The sequence below is a fragment of the Berghia stephanieae genome, chromosome 3, assembly GCF_034508935.2.
Source record: "Berghia stephanieae isolate SIO BIC M18660-M18661 chromosome 3, UCSD_Bste_1.3, whole genome shotgun sequence".
NCBI classification, from domain to species: domain Eukaryota; kingdom Metazoa; phylum Mollusca; class Gastropoda; order Nudibranchia; family Aeolidiidae; genus Berghia; species Berghia stephanieae.
This window is the reverse complement of record NC_088362.1, coordinates 50,595,912-50,620,746: the sequence shown is the minus strand read 5'-3', so window position 1 is coordinate 50,620,746 and position 24,835 is coordinate 50,595,912. Positions and strand designations below refer to the sequence as shown.

Here is a 24,835-nt window from a genome sequence, read left to right as displayed (position 1 = left end):
ATTTCAGATAAGGAAAAGTATTTAATCCCAAAAATTTATTTGACATTTGTGATGGAAACTTCATGTGGCAATCAACACATGAATGATTCAGTTTGAACGTTTTAAATATAAAATGTTTGAGTTAATATTTTTGAGGTAGAAATTTTGATAATGCCTTACTATCTTTCATTATTCATTGAACAAACTGTGATACTCATATGATTTTACCAATCATTTTGCCATTGCTGGTAGTCGTATGTCATAATCTTGAATACTTCAGGTCGCGAGCAGTTTCAGTTATATATTCATAATCATCAAAACGCGATTTTAACCTACAGTCTTGTAATTGTTCTTTCTTTTAGTGGTTTTATATCCGTATTTAAAAATTAATCATGCTGCCATGGCTTTGTTTGCTGGTATACTTTTGTGTTAATATATATATAATATATTATATTAGTGGCCGAGTGGTTAAGGCATTGCACTGTGATCCGTATGACCCGGGTTCGAGCCCCGCTTCAGGCACTTTCGTTTTTTTCCTTGAGCAAGATTATTAACCCCACCCCACCCCCCCCCCCCCCCCAATTTGCTCACTTGGACAACATGGGTGATTCCTTTGCCGTCAGACATCTTGTTTGATGAGTTATCTATATTCCTTCGTGGACTGCCTAGGCGAAAAAAGGCATAACTTTAATTTTAATATATATATATATATAATATATAATATATATATATATATATATATATATATATATATATATATATATATATATATATATATATATATATATATTATTTTTTAAAAATATTTACCAAAATGTTTGAGACAGTCTACATTAATGTTTCAGGCTAAATTTGCCATCGTCAGGACTGAGTTGTTTTGTTGACTGTTGTTGTTTCTTGAAGTGGTTCCGGTTTAAAGTTAATTAACAAGAATTTCCGCCGATGTGGACACGTTCCGTACATCTCACTTTTCGTGTTGAGTGTGGCTTCATGAGGGTGTTTGACTGTCTCAAACTGTCTGTAGACTGTCTCAAACATTGTGGTAAATATTTTTTAAAAATAATAATTCGCTCCATTACTACATGTCGAGCACTTTTCGTACCATATTTGTATCAAACACGATTCAATATATATATATATATATATATATATATATATAATATATATTTTATATATATAGGATGAATATAAATATTCCAAGATTTGTATAAATAACGGTTTTGTTTTTCATTTTTTGCGCAGTGATTTTTGTGTGATCAAAGTTGTATTGCGAATATTGATTAATGTTATCGACTGTTTCCTTTGAACTGCACCAATTCTATTTTCTGTTATTTCTTTTATTTCACGCACTGTATAATATTATTTATTTTAGGAGTCTAATATGAAACTAATTTTGTGAAGCATCAGTTGATAATTGTTCTCTTTTTCCGTATCTTCGCCATAACCAATCAATCCAGGTAGCTTTCCAGAGTTTTTCCAGTAGTTTGTGTTTTTGATAGTGTCGTGATTTTGTTTTTATTCTTGTACCTGGCACCCTGGCAGTATTTTCCCCAATATACCTTGCACCCCATCTACATCCAAGTGGTTAAAGTCTACACCATTTATATCACCATGCATATCTTTTCTTTGAGGGTGATTTTCAAAAATTAGCATAGCCCTTTAGCTGCGTGAGTTAGGTCCTTAGAAAAGGCTGGCTCTTTTCTCACATTATCTAACGTTCTCATGTGTAAAATGAATACCTGGCTGTGAACAGCGTTGTCTTTGTCTGGAAAAAACGTGTAATATCGCCTATCAAGCGTTATGTCTCGTCTAAAATGTTAAATGTTGCTGTTGGTTGGGGACTCCTTGTACGTTAAGTGGATATTGTGATATATAAATGTTCGATTTGTGGGGCATATTCTAGATTTTTTTTTATTTCACAAAACTGTTCTGAGACTTGGCCTTGGTTACCGTTATTACTGAAAACATCTTTTCTTTAGTCGCCATGATTATTTTCCAATAGATGTGTATTGCTGAGTTCGAAGGAATTTAATTTGTCATCATCTATTGTGTCTGGGAACTAAAAACGTTGATGCTTCCAATGCAAGTGACTATTTTAATTTTATCAGCATTATTTTGATACTAGCCATTGGTAAGCCCAAACCGTGTCTGATGTGTTAAGGTGCTACGGAAGCCACGTTGGCTGTTGGCCAGTATATTCTACTTTTGATCGTATACAAGTGAGGATTTCTGTGAATCTGTTCATTTTCAAAAGTTCCATATATTAATATAGATCTTAAAGATTTTCAAACATTCCATCAAAAGTTAAATGTTGGCGATGTTTGTACCTATTTATAAAGAATGCGATAAACTTATATCCTTCTCCTTTATTGGCCTGATGTTTTTGAAGTGTTAAACACTTTCTTGAATTTGGGTCCTGAGCTTAGTTTATCTTCAACTATTGAGTTTATACGTACACGTGGTCCATACAGCTTTCTTCTTGGGTGTTCTTTTTTCATTTTAGTTATGTCAGGGCTGTTAGTCAATGTAACATTTTCTACCTCAACCTTTGAAATTCTAAACGGTCGTTGATTTAAAATGTTCTTCCAATTCTTTCTATGTTTAGCCTTGTTGTTTGGTTACCATTCCAGGTTTTTAATGCGTTTTCTGATATCTTGTTATATCTATTTTCTATTTCTTTTTATTAGCAATACTTTTTCCTTTGACTTTGCATTTTTATGCCACTGTCCAAATGTTGAATGGGTAGATCAACAATGACAGTATCTGTCATTTGGATTATTTCATTTATTGTTCCTGTCCCAGCACTACGCTTTGCTTCAAGTTTAATTGATTCCGTTTAAAAATATTAATTTATAATTTAGTGTATTAATAAATTTCCATAAATGTATAGTCATTAGAATGTACTGTTGGTGTGCGATATTTACGACTATTGATAACGCTGGCTATTGGTATCTTGGTAGTATGTTTTGTTTGAACCACAGCACCATATACATAGTTGATATGAATTGTGCATGTGCAAACATATGACATTAATGATTTCTTCTTCTTCTACCTCTTCTTCTTGTTGATCTCCTTCTCGTTGATCTTCTTTTTTTCTTCCTTTTCTTCTTCTTCCTCTTCTTATTATTATAAAATTACTTACTCAACCTGAGTGGGTTCGTGTTCAAAGAGCTCGTGCTTCATTATGTAACAATTTTAAAAAATTCCTTTGTTTTTCCTTAGTCGTGAAATGCACCAAAATAACATTAAAGAGCAACAAGGATAATCCTGTAGACTCTAAGGTGATTAAAAATGGAAAGGGGAAAAAGGCCGAGATAGTTCACATAAACCTGGAGAAGGAATTCTCTAAGAGAATTTGCGAGGAATGGAAGAATTTCTACTTTAGAGGATCTGTTGTCAGTGCCAAGGATAAATGTCATGCAGAATTTAAAGTTTGCTTTAGGACCAAAGGCCGATCTACCGTTGCTCCAATTACCACAACCAGAAAGCCAAGTAAGTAGCCCTTAACTTTCGAAAGTATGTTTTTCCCTCACATCAGCTTCCCCAATGAGCGAGCAGATTCTCTTAACACATTATGGATATACGTAGTTTCTTAGAGTACACATGATTTTATTTCTCATCCCATTATGCATTCGCATAATGTAACAAGATTTAACTAAGACATCAAAACAGATGTTGTCTTAATATCATTGTGGAAAATAGCGTTACGGTTGGTGGTAACTATTTTGTCGTATACTACGATAGGTAAAAATTCTATATCGCTAGTACTGGAATTTGAATAATTGGAACAAATTTTAAAATGTTATTTCCCCTCTTTAAACAATATTCTTATTTTTCCTATTAGAGAACTGCAAGTTGATAACCTTAAAGAGCACCAAGAAGAAACCTGTGGACAAGGTTAGAATTGTAGATGAAAAAGGAAAAGACGTCCGTATTGTCTCTCTGACTATAGTTAAAAAATTCTCCAAGGATTCTTGCAAGTTCAAGAAGAGTTTCTTTGTCCGTGGGTCTTTTGTCAAGGTCATCAATAACTGCGAAGCCAAGTTCAGGGTTTGTTACAAGAAGATTCGCGGCACAGAAGCCCCCCTTACTACAAGAATTCCCAGTGAGTAATCTGTATTGTAATAATTTTGTGATTTGATTATTTTCAGACATAGAGGAGTCCTCTTGTTTTTGAGTGTTATCAACATTGGGATTGATGTATAATCATTGATGAGATAATATCTGGGGAGTTTGATTTTTTTACCCCCCGCCCTCCTCTTTTCGATTTCAGTAGAACTTAAATCATTAGATGATATATGAAGAGTACAAAAACCCACATTTTTTGAAACCTCTGTGATTGCTGATGTTTGCTTTTAAAAAGTAAAATATCCAAACAAAATCATGAAGGAGTGTCATAGACCAGTGATTAGTATAATAAATTGGCAATTTTTAAGTTTAATGCTGACTAAACTGACGATGATAAGAGATCAAACCAGTTCTTATTTATCAAAGTGACACACAAATTTACACTATCACAATAGTTGAGCAAGGAATTTTTATAAAGAAGACTGGTATAAAAGTCGCATCAAAACGATATAATGTTGCGACGAACTTGGTGCTAAATTTCAAATTTTGTTTCATCATAAAATGTCGGCTACAACCAATGTAGAGACCTCTATACGATGACAAAATGGAATATGTTTCTATAAAATTCTAATTGTTTATATTATAATCACGTTTTAATTTGAATTCAATTTTCTTCATTTAGTTGATTCCGAAATAATTTTGACACATATCTTTTTTATCTCTTATATTTTCAGATGTAAAATGCAAAAGGATAGAACTGAAAAGCACCAAGAACAACCCTGTGAAGAAAACAATTAAAGACAAGAAGGGGAGAAAAGTCGTGATTGTCTCCATCACCGTAGAGAAAGAATTTTCTAAGAAAATCTGCAAAGAATGGAAAAATTTCTTCTTCCAAGGATCTGTTGTCACTGTCAAAGACAACTGTAACGGGGATTTCAAAGTCTGTTACAGGGTCAAAGGTGGACCCACACTAGCTCCTTTAACCACTAAAAAGCCACCAAGTAAGAGATCATTAACTATAATTAGCTAAGAGGACATTATATTTTTCGTTAATTCAAAGATTAAATATTGGATAATGAAGAAAATAATATGCTAATTCTTGTTTACAAATGATAAGAAATGACTTATTACAATGTCAAGGACAAACCTGAAGAAATTCCGAGCAAAAAAGGATATAAACTTGGATATTGATATTTATAACTTGGAGATGGTTTCCACAAAGCATCAGATGCGGATTGTAAATGAAATTCTAACAACAAACAGATTACAGAAAAGGGGAGAGAGAGAGTATAGATAGTATGCAGTTGACGTCAATGGGGTCTTTGTTATTGTTTTTTGCCATCCGCGTTTATGAGTAATGCTCACTGAACTGTATCAACCAGACTATAAACGTTCATGGATACACACAGTTTTGTGTGTTGGTACGTTATACTTCCGGATGGCAATGTTATGAGCTTCTTAGCCAAGCGCATACTAACTATAATTTATATTTTCCAATAAACCAATTTTGGGTTAGTTAATTTTAGAAACAATAGATGCCAAAGTAGTATGATAAAAAGACTTAGTAAGGAATGGTTGGGTTCAAAGATGGACATGTTGTCTGAAAATTAGCTATATATAACATTAAAAACTCTTTCCTTTTAAGAATGAAAACAAATTCTTCACTTTATAGTTACATTAAGTAAACTTGACACGTTAAAACAGACCTCAAGTAAACTTCTGATGTATTTTGGTGCTATTTACTCACAACAATTATTGTCACTGAAGTCTTTGTTTACTTGAAACCGGTTAACAAATTAGAAGATGGTCCACAATTATAAAAGATGTATATGAAATGGGAGATATATTCATCCATTAAAGTCTCCCCACTTGTAGACCAGATCAAGGAAAGCTCTTCACAGCAAACCTCTGTCTAAAAAGTTTTTATTCAATTCAGGACATGTATACATATTCTAATTAACATAGCTAATGATTATAGTGATATTTTGGTAGAAAAATTGTAAAATAAAATCGCACAATCGCACAAATCTCATACTATATCATGTTTCATTTTGAGTTTTTATTTTCTATAATTATGGTACCTCTGTTTGGTCTGAATATTATTTACAATCTCTTAACAGTTGATTTATACAATATTTCTGAAAATCTTTCTAAAATTTGATTTACGTTTTTGAGATTGAAAGCATCAGAACTGTATATGAGGTTTTCTCAAAATGTTAAATATATTACATTGTAACTCAATTTATTGCAATTGAATTATACTTGGTCAGTACCAGATATTAAACCAATTTTGCTTCTTTTTTTGTCCCCTCTAGAGAATTGCAAGGAGGTGACCTTAAAGAGCACAAAAAAGAAACCCGTGGACAGAGTTAGAATTGTTGATGACAAAGGAAATGACGTCCGCATTGTCACGCTGACTCTACTGAAAAAACTGTCCAATTCCTGCAAATTTAAGAAGAGTTTCTTCGTGCGGGGGTCATTTGTCAAGGTCACCAATAATTGTGAAGCTAAATTCAGGGTTTGTTACAGAAAGATTCGTGGCACAGAAGCCCCAATCACCACAAGAATTCCCAGTGAGTTGAGACAAAAGATGACCTTTGATCCTTATATTTACAGTTTAAGCTTCTATCATCTCTATTCCCATTACTGTAATACAATCAAAGAGAAAAAGATACTGTGTCAATAAGTCATTTAATTGGATAAGTTGGGACAACAGTTATTTTACTATTAGAAAAAAAAGCCATGAATCAAAATCAATGATTGATATAATGATATGCGAGTATTTATGATTTTAGAATGTATAAGTTTCTGAGTTTCAAATTATTTTTTCTTTTGCTATTTGTTCATCAAATTAAACAACTGGCTTTGCCCATTGTTAAAAAGAGTTTTTGAAACAATTTTTGTTATACTTTTGGTCATAATTTCTCAGTTTCTGGCTCACCTCTAAGTATTCAAATCAGGAAAATAGATGAAAAGTCATTACTGTGCATTCAAATCATTAATTCCTACAATGATGGGTTGGGGTTTTTCTTTTCTTTTCTTTTTTCTTCTTCTTTTGTTTTGATTTCTGATATGATGATGACCTTTAATCACATTCTCAAAGAGGGATTTAAAAATATAATTTTGTAGCAATAACTTGTCGTGACTTACCTTCATTCCAACCCACTATGACATCGAATCAAATGCCTTACTTGGATATTGCTAGGTTGGGAACAGGATTGATTTCAGTTTGTGGAATTTTAAAGCCTCTTTCCGCCCATAATCAAGAACACTAGTTACTTATACTTATCCCTCCCCAGTCACCGCTCCCTCTTTCCGCCCATAATCAAGAATACTAGTCACTTATACTTATCCCTCCCCAGTCACCGCTACCTCTTTCCGCCCATAATCAAGAACACTAATTACTTTTACGTATCTATGAAATTTTGGGTTGTAATATTTTTTTTTTTTTTTTTTTTGCTGCAACACAATTTTATTTTTCAATCCTTCCTATACATGGATGCTGTAAAAGGTATGCATAATATCACTTCTTTATTTCCAAATGGATAAATGTATGCTTTATCGTTAAATATTTACTAATTAATAAAATGTATATTAACATTTGTTATTAGATGAGTATATAAAATTCTACAGAAATCCTAAAACTGAGTTTATACCTAAATTATCATCGAACATAACTCCAGCATGTCAAATATGCTTGGAGATTGTTTGCTATTATTGTCTTTTATTTTCTGTTATTTTATCATGTATAAAATCACATATAACTTGTCATCGTTCAGATGTGAAATGCAAGAAGATAGAATTAAAGAGTACCAAGAACAACCCTGTGGACAAAAAAACGATCAAAGATAAGAAGGGAAAGAAAGTTATGATTATTTCCATCACAGTGGAGAAAGAATTTTCCAAGAAAATCTGTCAAGAATGGAAGAATTTCTTCTTTGAAGGATCTGTCATCACTGCCAAGGACAAATGTCAAGGGGATTTCAAGGTCTGCTATAAGGTTAAAGGTGGTCGACCCACAAAACCTTTTACTACTCAAAAACCGAGTAAGTAATCGTTACTAGAATTAGTCAAATGAGTTTTAGTTCCAGAATGTACATATTTGATGGTGCGAATAAGATGTGACAGGTTTTGTTGTGAAATAATTAGGAGAGAAAATCTTTTGAAAACTTAAACAACCATTTTTTGGGGACAGAACATTCAATAAATATCAATAAATAAAAATATATAACTTGTTGATTAGAAAAATAGTATTGAGTAAATGCGTCAATATAAAAAGGTTGTGACAGTAGTGACTTTCAGAAATAATGAGTAACAAAAAATGAATATTAAAAATATTTTTTGATTATAAAAGGAAAACAAAGTGGACACACAAATCCCAAAGATAATCTTAATGAAATAAATCATTTTTAGATAGAAGATTTAAAAATTGTTTTCACTTAACGCCTTTAAAAGTTAATAAGTTCTTGTTTGGTAAACCCAATGAACTTTTTAAAAGTTATTTGAAATTAAGAATTATTTTGATCCGTGACAAGATGTAACTGAAGAAATTAAGCAAGGCCATATTATTTTCTTATCATCCGAAAAAAATATATGTTGACCAACTGACCTCATCTATTATGATATTTATGCTGCCCTCCTGGCATAATGTTTTATTATAATCAATCTTTTTCACCGCAGCATGAGGAAATATAGATTTTCTTTCAAAATAACATCTGGTGTTAACAGTAATTATCTATATTGTCCCAAAGAGTGAAGTGAGGCTTGAACCATAGACCCCCGGGTTATAGTGCAAAGCGTTATCAACTTAGCCACCCCACCACCATAATCTAATGCAAACTAAAATTTGACAGGAAGTTATAACTTGCTGAAAACGTTATTCCCTCTCAAATTCTAATTGTTAAAGAAACCAAATGGAATTTTAAAGTAATAAAAATGTGAATGGTATATTGTAAAATAAAAAACGGAATAACAAATAAGACACGTGAAAAACAATGATTGTTGTCAATTTGTTGATTTAAAATTAAAACAAGCACTTGGATAACATGTACTGATGTATACAGAAATATAAAACATAGTAATGTTAGTGTCTGTGACCAGTCCTTTGATAAAAAGAAAGATATTTCAAATGCAATTGCATTATCAATACTTTCAAAAGAAAAAACAACAACTTTTGTATCACACTTCAGTCTTGCGATTATATAAAAACATGTATTTTTTTGGTTCTGATTTCAATGATTACGTGGAGGGAAGGGATGATTCCTTAAGGGGTTGATTTGTTTTTTATTAATTGTTTTGGGTTTTGTTTTTGTTTTTTGTTTTTTGTTTGTTTTTTTTGTTTGGTTTTGTTGGGTTTTTTTGGGTTTTTTGTTTTTGTTTTTGTATTTGACTTTTTTTTCGGTTGGGTTGATTGTTTCTTTTTTGTTTTGTTTTTTGTTGTTTGTTCCAGGCATTGGAAGGGTCTGGGGTGCGGGGAGGGGGGGGGGTACTTGGTAAGCCTTTCTTTCTTTCTTTTTTTAATCATTATTATTTGCTTTTTAAAAGAAAAAGATAGCCACTTAGAACACAACATAATAGTTTCAATTTCTGTCACATTTACTGTTCGTAATATTGATTGCGAGTTTAAAAAATTCAATCTGACTATAATGATATATGCATCTTGATTGCCTATTTCAGAGAATTGCAAGGAGGTGACCTTAAAGAGCACAAAAAAGAAACCCGTGGACAGAGTTAGAATTGTTGATGACAAAGGAAATGACGTCCGCATTGTCACGCTGACTCTACTGAAAAAACTGTCCAAGAATCCCTGTAAATTCAAGAAGAGTTTCTTCGTGCGTGGGTCATTTGTCAAGGTCACCAATAATTGTGAAGCTAAATTCAGGGTTTGTTACAAAAAGATTCGTGGCACAGAATCCCCCATTACTACCAGAATTCCCAGTGAGTCACCATATTATGGAATTTTTCTTTTTTCAAATTCAAGAAATTACTGCATGCAATTATAAGGAAAAAAATTGATTTTTTTCGAAAAGTTCCAGCATAAGTCAATATATATCAATACATATGTATATATATATATATATATATATATATATATATATATATATATATATATATATATATATATATATATATATAATATATGTATATATATATATATATATATTATATATATATAATATATATATATATATATATATATATATATATATATATATATATATATATGAGTGTTAGTGGGTACTTGTAGGTACGAGAGTGCTCGATAATTTAGGTTAGAGCATATAAAAATAAATGAATTCACTCACGTATTTTTAAGCCAAAACGAATGTTTCAATGTCCTTCATTTCAAATGAAGGACAAGAAAAAGTTCGTTTTGCTTAAAAATACGTGAGTGAATTTATAGTGTCTTCTTTTCTATGAATGGATGGTGATGGATCGATTTTTATGATCCTCGTGTGTAAAGCATCAAAGGGCTGTGTAATGAGTTGTAATTAAACTCGTATAGACTGGTACAGTTGTTTTAGCCTAAGAAACTAACCAGAAGCAGAATAGAATATTTCAAGAGGAATAACATAATATACTTATTTAAATGAATAAGTATTTTCGGCAACACCTAGATTAAATTCAGCTACCCATTTACCAATATACCATTGGAAAAAAATAAAGTTTTACCAACAGTCAGTCTGAATATCAATGGATGTCCGATACAGTCCAATGTGAAATTGAATGTAATATACAAAAACAGATAAAATGGACGTTTTTGGTTTCCCTTTTATCAACAAAAGAGGATGAATGAAAGACAACAAACGAATGAGATAATGTAGTAGTGGAGTTGTTAAGATGAATAAACCAACAACATGCAGACACAAATCGATAACCGTAAAATTTTTAATATTTATCTATAGTAAATTGTTAAATAAAACATCGAATTTGGGTTCTTAGCATTTCACAAGATTGTTTAGTCCCCTTGATTTGATTTGGTATTCTTATATATTCTTTATACTCATACATTAACCTTTTATGTCCAGGTATAAAAGGATTCTTTACTCCAAATGGGGTTTCTTTGTTACAAATAACAGAGAAAGTTGGGATTTGGAAAAAATCCTTATTTTACCCCAATTCTGTCATGAATTGAATAGAACAAATTCACAACACATGGCCACTTTTTGGCCTTTCTCAACGCACTTTAGAGTGCTTCATTTATTCCCTCAGAGGATCGTAAGCCATGCATTACCGAACAATGCATTACATTAATAAATTTGGCATTAGTTTGTGCTAGAATAAAAAAATAAAAAATGAAAATAAAATTCCCTTTATTCATCCCATAGGGGAATTTGTCTCTAGAGTCTTTTCCAAGGGAAGACTGGAATAACCCAGGCGTCAGCCGCAGTGCTGCGCCGCAAAATTGAGCTAGGGCGAGGTGACTTGCTCAAGGCCACACAGGGCAGCGGCAGGTGATCGAACTCGGTACGTTTCGGGTACGAAGCAAAGATCGTACCGCTGAGCCACGCTACCCGCTAGATATACACTTATTGAGAGAATTCGAAATGGATAAAAGTATTTGCTGCACTTTACACATTCTATCAGTCTTCTGACTTATTTTCATTTCTATCCCAGATGTAAAATGTGAGAAGGTAACACTGAAGAGCACTAATAACAAGCCTGAAGTCAAGAAAACCATAAAAGACAAAAAGGGGAGAGAAGTTATGATTGTCTCCATTACGGTGGAGAAAGAGTTTTCCAAGAAAGTATGCAGAGAATGGAAGAATTTTTACTTCAGGGGTGCCGTCGTTACAGCCAAGGATAAGTGCCAGGCAGATTTCAAGGTTTGTTACAAGACTACCGGTGGTCCAACCGAGAAACCAAAACCAGGTTAGCGTCAAATATATTCTTTAACATCTCCGAAAAAGAGCATAATACCAAACACAGAACGTTTCAGACTGAAAACTTTTCTTCAGCTACTAATAAAAGCAATAAAAGCATTACGTCATTTACATTATAGACAGACGTCACGAAACGTTCCGCGTTGGTGGTGGTGTTGGTGGTAGTGGTAGTGTGACTGGGGGTAGTGGTGGTCAACGCTAATTGTTGATTTTAATAGTGACGTTTCGGCGTTGTGCTAATGGTGATAGTAATGGTAGCTAGTGGGATTTTAAAAATCTCAAATGATACACTCACTACCTTTTTGCAGCCTCGTGCAATGCCAAGAATGGTGAGGCATTTAATGGAGGTACAAATACATTGAGATTTCTGTTTGTGATAAAAATAAATTATTCAGTTTCTCTCTATCAATCTAACAGAGGTTTAATCTAAGTTTTAGGCATCATTCACATTCGGTAAAATGACTGTAGGACTAAATGTTGTTATATGATATTAATATTGAGATTTCTTCCTCTCTGTATAATTTCTTTCCCATTTTCTCCAGTGGCCAAGTGCAAAAAAGTCACACTGAAGAGCACCAAAAATAACAAGGTAGATTCTAAAATAATCCGTGACAAACAAAACAAAAAGGTCGACGTTATCACCATTGTCCTAGAAAAGGAGTTCTCCAAGAACATCTGTAAACAGTTTAAGACGTTCTTCTTTAAAGGGCCAAAGGTTACAGCAATTGGGAGATGTCAAGGTGAATTCAAAGTCTGCTTCAAACCATCTAAAGGTCAATTCACCACCACAGTCAAACCAGGTGAGCATTGGCTTGACATTCATAATGCATGCCCGTTCTGTTGTGATTGACAGTGTCTTGGATTCGGTATTTAATTTTGTCTCAGCATTTACAATGTCAAGTAACACTGAGTATGGTCAGTGATTAGATGGGTGACGATGATATCAAACTTTGACCACATTGTGTATCCATGGTAAAGGCATTTCATATACATTGCTCCGCTTGCTTTAACTATGAATAAAAATATGGCTATAGTAACTGAAAGATCTTCCTTGTTACTGGAACTGAAATTACCAATAGCGTCGAAAGAGTCGTGAAACCAAAATTAATTTTTAAAAACAAAAACAAAACAACAAAAGATTTGTTCAGTAGTCAGACTGGGATATCAATAACTCAACCTGACAATTGTATTAGGTAGCTTTTTTCATTTGGAAACAGTTTTATCATGGGGCAAAAGCCATCTGTTTAAGGTTGATCTGGATCTGGTTTGATGGTGTACAGAAGGCAATCATATCCAAAACATTAAATGTGTACCAAAATAAAAATAATTTGTTAAAAGCACAATCAAGATCTCTCCTACATGATAACGATAATAATAATAGTAATACTAATAATAATTAAATTCAGCTACCCATTTACCAATATACCATTGGAAAAAAATAAAGTTTTACCAACAGTCAGTCTGAATATCAATGGATGTCCGATACAGTCCAATGTGAAATTGAATGTAATATACAAAAACAGATAAAATGGACGTTTTTGGTTTCCCTTTTATCAACAAAAGAGGATGAATGAAAGACAACAAACGAATGAGATAATGTAGTAGTGGAGTTGTTAAGATGAATAAACCAACAACATGCAGACACAAATCGATAACCGTAAAATTTTTAATATTTATCTATAGTAAATTGTTAAATAAAACATCGAATTTGGGTTCTTAGCATTTCACAAGATTGTTTAGTCCCCTTGATTTGATTTGGTATTCTTATATATTCTTTATACTCATACATTAACCTTTTATGTCCAGGTATAAAAGGATTCTTTACTCCAAATGGGGTTTCTTTGTTACAAATAACAGAGAAAGTTGGGATTTGGAAAAAATCCTTATTTTACCCCAATTCTGTCATGAATTGAATAGAACAAATTCACAACACATGGCCACTTTTTGGCCTTTCTCAACGCACTTTAGAGTGCTTCATTTATTCCCTCAGAGGATCGTAAGCCATGCATTACCGAACAATGCATTACATTAATAAATTTGGCATTAGTTTGTGCTAGAATAAAAAAATAAAAAATGAAAATAAAATTCCCTTTATTCATCCCATAGGGGAATTTGTCTCTAGAGTCTTTTCCAAGGGAAGACTGGAATAACCCAGGCGTCAGCCGCAGTGCTGCGCCGCAAAATTGAGCTAGGGCGAGGTGACTTGCTCAAGGCCACACAGGGCAGCGGCAGGTGATCGAACTCGGTACGTTTCGGGTACGAAGCAAAGATCGTACCGCTGAGCCACGCTACCCGCTAGATATACACTTATTGAGAGAATTCGAAATGGATAAAAGTATTTGCTGCACTTTACACATTCTATCAGTCTTCTGACTTATTTTCATTTCTATCCCAGATGTAAAATGTGAGAAGGTAACACTGAAGAGCACTAATAACAAGCCTGAAGTCAAGAAAACCATAAAAGACAAAAAGGGGAGAGAAGTTATGATTGTCTCCATTACGGTGGAGAAAGAGTTTTCCAAGAAAGTATGCAGAGAATGGAAGAATTTTTACTTCAGGGGTGCCGTCGTTACAGCCAAGGATAAGTGCCAGGCAGATTTCAAGGTTTGTTACAAGACTACCGGTGGTCCAACCGAGAAACCAAAACCAGGTTAGCGTCAAATATATTCTTTAACATCTCCGAAAAAGAGCATAATACCAAACACAGAACGTTTCAGACTGAAAACTTTTCTTCAGCTACTAATAAAAGCAATAAAAGCATTACGTCATTTACATTATAGACAGACGTCACGAAACGTTCCGCGTTGGTGGTGGTGTTGGTGGTAGTGGTAGTGTGACTGGGGGTAGTGGTGGTCAACGCTAATTGTTGATTTTAATAGTGACGTTTCGGCGTTGTGCTAATGGTGATAGTAATGGTAGCTAGTGGGATTTTAAAAATCTCAAATGATACACTCACTACCTTTTTGCAGCCTCGTGCAATGCCAAGAATGGTGAGGCATTTAATGGAGGTACAAATACATTGAGATTTCTGTTTGTGATAAAAATAAATTATTCAGTTTCTCTCTATCAATCTAACAGAGGTTTAATCTAAGTTTTAGGCATCATTCACATTCGGTAAAATGACTGTAGGACTAAATGTTGTTATATGATATTAATATTGAGATTTCTTCCTCTCTGTATAATTTCTTTCCCATTTTCTCCAGTGGCCAAGTGCAAAAAAGTCACACTGAAGAGCACCAAAAATAACAAGGTAGATTCTAAAATAATCCGTGACAAACAAAACAAAAAGGTCGACGTTATCACCATTGTCCTAGAAAAGGAGTTCTCCAAGAACATCTGTAAACAGTTTAAGACGTTCTTCTTTAAAGGGCCAAAGGTTACAGCAATTGGGAGATGTCAAGGTGAATTCAAAGTCTGCTTCAAACCATCTAAAGGTCAATTCACCACCACAGTCAAACCAGGTGAGCATTGGCTTGACATTAATAATGCATGCCCGTTCTGTTGTGATTGACAGTGTCTTGGATTCGGTATTTAATTTTGTCTCAGCATTTACAATGTCAAGTAACACTGAGTATGGTCAGTGATTAGATGGGTGACGATGATATCAAACTTTGGCCACATTGTGTATCCATGGTAAAGGCATTTCATATACATTGCTCCGCTTGCTTTAACTATGAATAAAAATATGGCTATAGTAACTGAAAGATCTTCCTTGTTACTGGAACTGAAATTACCAATAGCGTCGAAAGAGTCGTGAAACCAAAATTAATTTTTAAAAACAAAAACAAAACAACAAAAGATTTGTTCAGTAGTCAGACTGGGATATCAATAACTCAACCTGACAATTGTATTAGGTAGCTGATTTCATTTGGAAACAGTTTTATCATGGGGCAAAAGCCATCTGTTTAAGGTTGATCTGGATCTGGTTTGATGGTTTACAGAAGGCAATCATATCCAAAACATTAAATGTGTACCAAAATAAAAATAATTTTTTAAAAGCACAATCAAGATCTCTCCTACATGATAACGATAATAATAATAGTAATACTAATAATAATAATAATAATAATAATAATAATAATAATAATAATAATAATAATAATAATAATAATAATAATAATAATAATAATGATAATAATAATAATAGTAATAATAATAATAATGATAATAATAATAATAATAATAATAATAATAATAATAATAATAATAATAATAATAATAATAATAATAATAACAATAATTATTATTATATAATATGTATTTTGTAAAATAATTGAGCGCATTCCTTTTAATTATGTCAAAGTTGGAATTTTAAGTGGTTTTAGACAAGACACAATGATATTTTGTAAATAGATCTTCTGATCTTTGGAGAAATCGTCATCTTTGTCGAATCTATTTTCTTATGGGCTTTTTACTGCACTGTCTTTGGAAAGAAGCTCTGTCTGTACAGAATAGTTTTGCAATACTGCTGGATGTATTTATTTGTGAGATGTCTTTTAAACTGAATTTTTTACTACAATATAGAAATGATAAAACAATATTTTTGTCTGGAATTGAAGAGTTTCTCCGATATAGTCTGAAAAGGAGTATCAATATCCAAACTCTAATTCGATCCGATCCACACTCTCGCAGCTTCACCAGAAAAGAGAGAGTGAAGATAAAATCAAAAATTGTGCGGTGTGGTATGATGTCAGCTTATAATGATAGAAGTGTTCCTTTTTTAGGTTGTGTTTATGGTCTTTAATTGGAATGTTGGTTTGTCCTAAAATATGTTTAAAGATCTCTAGTTTTTGTTTGCTCCTTATCTCTTTCAATGTTATCCAGTTGCTTTCAACTATTATGTTGACTACACATTTGTCATCCGATTTTATATCAGCTTTTATTTTGTTTAAGATTATCTCATTACTTTTCACTTTGCAAATTGATCTTCCAAGGTATTATATCTAAGTAACCTTATATATGAATCATCCTCTCAATTTGGCCTAATGCATATAGGATGAACTAAATACGAATTATATAAAAGCTGAAATTTCAAAGAGTTTGACAATTGTTAAAAGGAGGAGTGTACAATTTTTTTAGCGTACCTGCCATGTGATTTCTATTTTCTAAAAAGAGCAAGATATACTTTTCTAACATTCATTCTCGCCCTCTCTCTATTCCTAAAATTGGCAATTTGTGGCTTGACTTTCAAAACATTAATTTCAGCTAGAAATCTGTGTTTTGCAAAGAGATCAATCCTTTTTATCTTATTTGGTCAATTGTAATCAACCAGGAATGAAATGGGAATATTAGTATCATACACGTGCATAGCCAGTTATTAAAAGGTTGGGTTTTAAGAAAAAAATATATTATACTCTTCCCAAAAAGTTAGGGATATAATAATAGTTTATCGACTTGTCAATAAATATAAGTTAATTATAATTTTTAAAACGGCAACTAAAATCTTGTAACTACTCTTGTTTTTCTATTTTGTTGCTGTTGACATTTTAACATCAACTCCAATTTTCTGTGGTCTGGTCCCTCACAATTCAATTCAAAATAAAAGAAAGGGTCACGTATCAATGAAAAAATATGCTTTAGTCAGTTCTATGAATTTGCCTGTCGATTAATATCAGATCTGACCTTTTGAAAAATTGTTCCAAACTGACTTCATCCCCAGGCGGACGTTGCCGTGTGATTACATTGGAGAGCACCAACAAAAATCCTATAGCCAAAGAGAAAATAACAGACAGAAAGGGTAATGATGTTGATGTTGTCTCTATAGTGTTGGTCAAGGAAATCTCTAAGAATAAGTGTAAATTCAAGAAGAGCTACTTCATCCGTCGATCGACAGTCAGGGTCACCGACAACTGTAAGGGAGAGTTCCGAGTCTGTTTCAAGAAGATTTCCACCACAGAAGAACCCATCACTACCACCAAAAAATTTTGTAAGTGACTGTCGTTTTTAATGAGTTTTATTGGGCTTTGTTTTTGTTTGCTTTTCTTTACATAATCCGTCCAATTTCCGAGTCATGCCCAATCTGCATCATTTTCCATTATGATCTTTAAGCATAAATTGATTTATCTTTGTTCAACTTGTTCTAAATGAAAATTGGGACCGATATTATCCTTGGTCAATTTAAATCAACAGCAAGTCTTGTATACAAAGATTATTTTGTAAGTTGTTGTTTTCGTAATTATTGTTGTTGTTGTTCTTGTTGTTGTTAAGTCCTTCATTTTGATCTAAAAGAACCTATTGTTGTATCCAAAAATTATTTTGTGTTTTAATTTTATTTCTCTCCACCCCCCCCCCCCCTCTCTCTCTCTCTCTCTCTCTCTCTCTCTCTCTCTCTCTCTCTCTGTCTCTCTCCTCTCTCTTCAGTCGCCAAGTGCAAAAGTGTTGAACTCAAGAGCACAAAGGACAACAAGATAGACTCTAAAATAATCCGAGACAAAAGAAACAAAAAAGTGGATGTAATCACCATTGTCTTAGAGAAAGAGTTCTCTAAGAACATCTGTAAACAATTCAAGACTTTCTTCTTCAAGGGATCAAAGGTTACAGCTTTAGGCAGATGTCATGGTCGATTCAAAGTCTGCTTCAAAAAACCCACAGGAGGCGGTGGCTCCCAACTTACCACAACACAGAAGCCTGGTAAGTGTCACGTTACACACGTTGCCTTGTGCTCTTATCAACGGGAGGTTATTTCACATTACATTTTATTATTTTGTTGATGATTTGACAATAATATACGTAAATAGAATATTTGATTAATGACACGTAGCTCTATCAACTATTCCTCAATAATTGCTTATTCAGTATTGTAGTAATTTTCTGAAACAGCATACAGTATCTAGCTTACTTCTTTATAGCGAGAATAGTCTGAATTGACAATCAATTAAAGGCAGCTTCAATTGTTATACTAACGAATGAGTGAAAAAAATATACGTTTCAGTTTATCTTCATTTTCACTCTTTCGTTAGTATTTTACGATCACCGGCTTCGGGCAGCCCATACCGTTTTCTACTTCAATTGTTATTAGTCTCTTGTTAGATTTCACCAAACTGAAGACCAGGAGAAACTATGAATCGCTGAATAGATGATGACACAGATCCCCAAATGTAAGCACCAAATCAATGAGAAATGGTTAACACAAAGACAGCTAATTTTATTGAATATAAAACGCTGTACATCTACTTTGCATAAATGCTGAGGTAAAGATCACAAACTTTACAAATACAATGAATTTAACTTTCATACACATACTCAGTCCATGTCGTGCTTCTGTGATTGGGATAATTCCATCTCTCAACCAACTAACCCACTCAAGGATTTTTGCATAGTACGAGCAGTAACAACTAAACTAGTTAGGGAGAGTGGCTGGAAAGGTTCACGCTCATACCCAAACACATTCCTCTCGTTTTAGGTTTAAGATGTAAATAATTTTCCATAGCATAAAAATAAAAGTGTCACTGGTATCTGCCTTGGGGATTCTTTGTATATATCTTTCAAAATTTAAAAGTAGACAATAATTGTCTCAATCTGTATCCATCCCCAGGCGGACGTTGCCGAGTGATTACATTGGAAAGCACCAACAAAAATCCTATAGCCAAAGAGAAAATAACAGACAGGAAGGGTAATGATGTGGATGTTGTCTCTATGGTGTTGGTCAAGGAAATCTCTAAGAATAAGTGTAAATTCAAGAAGAGCTACTTCATCCGTCGATCGACAGTCAGGGTCACCGACAACTGTAAGGGAGAGTTCCGAGTCTGTTTCAAGAAGATTACGACCACAAAAGAACCCATCACTACCACAGGAAAACCAAGTGAGTGATAGTTTTTGTTTCTCTACATCATGACCTGGACACACCCGCAATGGACAACACAGAAAAATGTTAATCCTAGATATTCCAGGACAAACCAATGACAAAGTGGTCACTTGCTTATTATATGAGAAGCAGTTACAAGTAATTATATATACGACTTTTTTGGACAAAAAACTTTCAATATCATCCTCGGTGTATAAAGCAACTCTTTAATCAACCTAAAAGTGTTGTTTTGTGTTGTTTTTTTTTTGTTTGTTTTTTTTTTTCCAAATAGTTTTAACTACATTTCTTTTTTAATTCCAGAATTATCGGGTGATGACAAACCCAAACAGACGTGTATTTTGTGGCTGATTTTTTTATGAGTGAAAATCCTAATTTTGGGTCATTTGTTGAAATGGTCAATTGGCTACAATAATGGATATAAATAAAAGCATGGCTTAATCAATCCAAGTGCACAAACAGTCAAAATATTAAAACATGTTCTGTTTACATTTTTATAATTTAATAGTTACCTGCCACATTACATAAAGGCACTGTCATGACCCTTTTAAAACATAATTACAATTTACCATTGATTTTTAAAACGTGCTATGTTGTGTTATCCCAAGGTAAACGTTTCAAGTGCATTGAACTCAAATTGAAGAGTACAAAGAAGAAGCCAGCTAAAAAAATCGTGAAAGATAAAAATGGAAAAAGAGTGGACATCATTGGAATGGTTTTGTTGAAACAGACATCATCGATAGCCTGCCTAGAATGGAATACGTTCTTCTATTTAGGCAGTCAAATCAAGGCAAAGGCAGGATGCGCAGGGACATTCAAGGTTTGTTACAGGAGACCTAAACCAGGTGGTCCTTCAACCACTCCTGTACCTACGCAACCCCTGACTACAACCTCGAAACCAGGTAAGAAAACAGTATTCTATTTTTTTTAAAATGATTTACATTTATTAATAAATGATGACTTTGACTTTGATTTGATTAAAGCTCTGTGTCGGTGTGTGTGAGAGTGTGTGCGCGCGTGTGTTTATGTGTGTGTACAAGAGAGAGAGAGAGAGAGAGAGAGAGAGAGAGAGAGAGAGAGAGAGAGAGAGAGGAGTGCAGTAGTTGATTGCGTGTGTGTGTGTGAGTGCGGCTGAAAAGTCGGGGGAAGATGGATCCCTCATTGGAGCCCAAAGGATTGGGCGGTTGTGGAGGATCTATCCCTCCAATAACGAGTCAAGAGCAAGGATGCTTGCAAGAGGGATAGAAGGTAAATGGACTTAAATGGGAGAAACCCATTTGTAATGATGGATGAAGACGAAAAGGAAATCCCGGTCACTAAACTTTTCACAGAGGTCTTCCAATCTCGTTCTCCAATGACGTGAGTGTGTTATTGTTTTTATAAGGAATAAAGGTTAGTTATGTTATCAAATGAATCATGGCTGCCTCTTGAATATCCGTATAAGTAAAAGGGTTTTGTCTTTTGTTGTTGTTTTTTTTTTTTTTTTTTTTTTTTTTTTGTAGTTGAGTGCGTGTGTATGAGTGTGATCTTGTTTTTATAAGTATTAAAGGAAAGTTATGTTATTGAATAAATCATGGCTGCCTCTTGAAATACCCGTACAAGTACAAGGGTTTTTTTTTTTCCTTTTGTCTTTGCTGGATTGTTTGTTTGGGGTTTTGTTGGTTTTTTTTGGTTTGTTTTCTGGGGAAATTGTTTGGGTTTTTTTGGTTGCCAAATGTGGTCAGATTCAGGAAAAACAGTGAAACATGACCTAAGTAAAACAATGTGTTTCTAAATTAATACAACAGCGATTCTAAATTCTTAAATCTGTAAAAGTAATATTCAATTTAATGTTTAAAAAGGTTTATAGTTCAATTCTTGCATCTCATGCTGTAAAATTGTTTTTGTTTTGTTTTTCTTTTCATATTGAAAGTAGAGTTGTTTTTTTTTTGTTTTTTTTTTTGCAAAAGTAATTTGTATTACCTGTGAAAGACGAGTGCTCTTAATTTTAAATCAAACGGCACCTGCCATACAAATTATTTAAAATTATAAAAAGTTTATATCGATGAAAAAAAATTAATGACAGAAATTGGTGGAGAGAAATCCAATCATATACCATTATGTCGGGAATGTTGTAATAGGAAATGTAATGCTGATTTTTGTTTTTGGGCAGGATTCCCTAATATCGAGTGCAGGAAGATTAAAATGTTGAGCAGCAAGAACTCACCAGTGGATGTGAAGGTCAAGGATGCAAATGGAAAACCTGTCAAGATTATTAGTATGAGCATAGTTAAACAGTTGTCCAAAGTGAAGTGCTTTGAGTGGGTCAACTATTTCTTCAAGAAATCAATTATCACTGCAAAGTCTGGTTGTGGTGCCACCTTTAAAGTTTGTTATAGAAAGAAGAAAAAAGGACCTGGATCGACACAGGCTACCACGAATGCTCTGACGACAAGCACTGCCAAACCTGGCAAACCCAGTAAGGATTACGTTGTCAGACATTGTTATAATCGTTTCTCCCCCTCGTTATTTCTTATTCGTGTGGCTTTTGTTTGATGATGATAATAATAATAATAATAATAATAATAATAATAATAATAATAATAATAATAATAATAGTAATAATAATAAGAATAATAACGATGATGATGATGATGATGATGATGATGATGATGATGATGATGATGATGATGATGATGATGATAATAATAACAACTACAACAATTGAATTGTCCTCGGTCTGACCAGAAAAACCAACGTGTATTAAATATAAACTTGAGAGCACACTGACCAAGGATGTGAAAAAAGTGATTACAGACCCTACTGGACAACGTGTCAGGATACTGTCTATCAAATTGGTTAGACAAACTAGTTCCGTCTTATGTGAGGAATGGACCAATTACTTCTACAAGGGATCCGTAGTGAAAGTGAAGCAAGGATGTGGAGGTTTCTTCAAGATCTGCTTCAAACCAAGACAGCCGAAACCGACAGGTAAGTAACTTATCATGATGAGGCACTTCTAGTCTATTCTGCTTCTAAACGGTTATTCATTTTTTTTTCATCACTTTTTAGTTTAAGGTCATTTGAAATCAAAGTTTCATTTAATACAAACACTAAAAACCTGACATAACAGACGACTGCAGGATCAGAACAAAATGCCTGCTTTATTTGATCCTTGGTAAACTTCTTCATATCAATTAAAGCAAAATTATGTCATTTCATACAATACAATTAAATTCTTTCTTCTTCAAATTTTTTTTTCAAAAAACATTTGAAGATGATTTATTTCTATAAGTGTTTGAAAAGTAATATCATCACTAACCCTAAATATTGTGTTCTATCTCCAGCTACTGGCCCAACACAAACAACCACACAAACAACCTCACAAACAACCACAGGACCAATTATCCCCACCCTGCCACCCTTCCCACCCATCCCACCTATTGGATAAGAAGGTGAATACCACTTTTTATTTCCTTGTAACATGCCAGAGTCCATCTATCGCTTTATATGTACATTATTTGTTTATACACACAAATGCGCCAAGAGTTACACGAGTTACTCGTATGTATGGTACGAAAGGACCTGTTTTGCATGTCCAATTCTGAAAAAAATGTGTTCAAATAAGAGACTGGAGTAAAGAAAACTAAAACTGATGATCAACCCCCCACCTCCCAACTCTGCCTTGACGGGTTATTCATACACCTTTGACATGTCTATTGAGAACTAGGAAGGTAAAAATGATGCATAAGAAACTGGAGAAAAGGAAAAATAAAACACTGATTAACCCCCCCCCCCCCCCCCCCCCCGACTCCCAACTCTGCCTTGACGGGTTATTCATACACCTTTGACATGTCTATTGAGAACTAGGAAGGTAAAAATGATGCATAAGAAACTGGAGAAAAGGAAAAATAAAACACTGATTAACCACCCCCCCCCCCCCCCCGACTCCCAACTCTGCCTTGACGGGTTATACACCTTTGACACGTCTATTGAGAACTAGGAAGGTAAAAATGATGCATAAGAAACTGGAGAAAAGGACAATTAAAACACTGATTAACCCCCCCCCCCCCCCCCCCAGACTCCCAACTCTGCCTTGGGGTTATTCATACACCTTTGATATTTGTGTTGAGAACTAGGTAGGTAATAGTGATGCATAAGAGACTGGAGAAAAGAAAAAAAACCCTGATGATTAACTCCCCCGCCCTCCAAATGAGCCTTGACGGGTTATTTATACACCCTTGATATGTATGTTGAGAAATAGTTAGGTAATAGTGATACATACGACTCTAGAGAAAAGAAAAAACATTCAACGCTCAATTTTTAAATTATTTTTTTTTGGCATCACAGGCAGGTTTGTCTGTATTTGAATTAGATACACAAAGAATAAATATTCACCTTGTCTTATCTTGGGTGAAGCAAACTAATAAATGTCTATATTTTCTCAGTAGTCAGATTATCAATGCAAATTTGAGAGTCGCTCAAAATCCTTTTCAATAAGTAGGTAACATGCCATTGTAGAAATTGGTTGTTAATTTTAGATCATGATATGTGACTTATGATACAAGACTTTGATTATGAGAAGTGTGAACTGTTGTAATATCTCAATCGGATGCCAGTGTATTCTTATAGATTTATTGATTTATTTTCATTTGTATAAAATGTTATTCATAAAAATTTCACAATTATCAAAAATGAGCTTCCAACTTAAACACTTGCTATATCTCGGTAAAGTTTTTTCATATGAGACATACATGGACTTACACTTGAGGTATAGGTGAAAACTAGACCTATTGCAAAAAACCTCCATCACTTTTTTCTCTCTTTCCACTTAACAAAGACACACATTTGAGGTCCTGAAATAAGAAAATTATCCTAGGACTTTTCATTCTTGTCAATAGTGTGATATATAGTCATGTTTTGTTGTTGTTATTTTTTTCATGAGAGAATTCAATTAGAGTACTAGAGATAACCTTTTCCTCTCCCTGAATTTCTTTCCCCAGAGTGAGGCTTTGACTTTCTAGACGTGATTGAGACAACCCACCCCTTCATTAACTTAATTGTATTCTACCCACCAGTGTTTCATATACAAATTTAACATCCAATAAAATGAATCAAAATATTC

The 24,835-nt window shown here is 33.6% G+C and overlaps 1 protein-coding gene across 1 annotated transcript in view; it reads left to right on the top strand.

Moving 5' to 3' along the window:
- The window catches only part of LOC144969270 (uncharacterized), a 48,785-nt gene extending 23,950 nt beyond the window's left edge, over positions 1-24,835 (top strand). The window contains exons 14-31 of the mRNA XM_078908382.1: positions 3,202-3,471; positions 3,824-4,084; positions 4,782-5,048; positions 6,363-6,620; positions 7,827-8,093; positions 9,724-9,984; positions 11,665-11,919; positions 12,473-12,730; positions 14,326-14,580; positions 15,134-15,391; positions 17,590-17,856; positions 18,291-18,560; positions 19,465-19,731; positions 20,340-20,633; positions 21,884-22,189; positions 22,459-22,701; positions 23,058-23,165; positions 24,714-24,835. Of these exons, the coding sequence (XP_078764508.1) occupies positions 3,202-3,471; positions 3,824-4,084; positions 4,782-5,048; positions 6,363-6,620; positions 7,827-8,093; positions 9,724-9,984; positions 11,665-11,919; positions 12,473-12,730; positions 14,326-14,580; positions 15,134-15,391; positions 17,590-17,856; positions 18,291-18,560; positions 19,465-19,731; positions 20,340-20,633; positions 21,884-22,189; positions 22,459-22,701; positions 23,058-23,161 (4,361 nt within the window). The 3' untranslated portion in view covers positions 23,162-23,165; positions 24,714-24,835. The remainder of the gene's footprint in view (positions 1-3,201; positions 3,472-3,823; positions 4,085-4,781; positions 5,049-6,362; positions 6,621-7,826; positions 8,094-9,723; positions 9,985-11,664; positions 11,920-12,472; positions 12,731-14,325; positions 14,581-15,133; positions 15,392-17,589; positions 17,857-18,290; positions 18,561-19,464; positions 19,732-20,339; positions 20,634-21,883; positions 22,190-22,458; positions 22,702-23,057; positions 23,166-24,713) is intronic.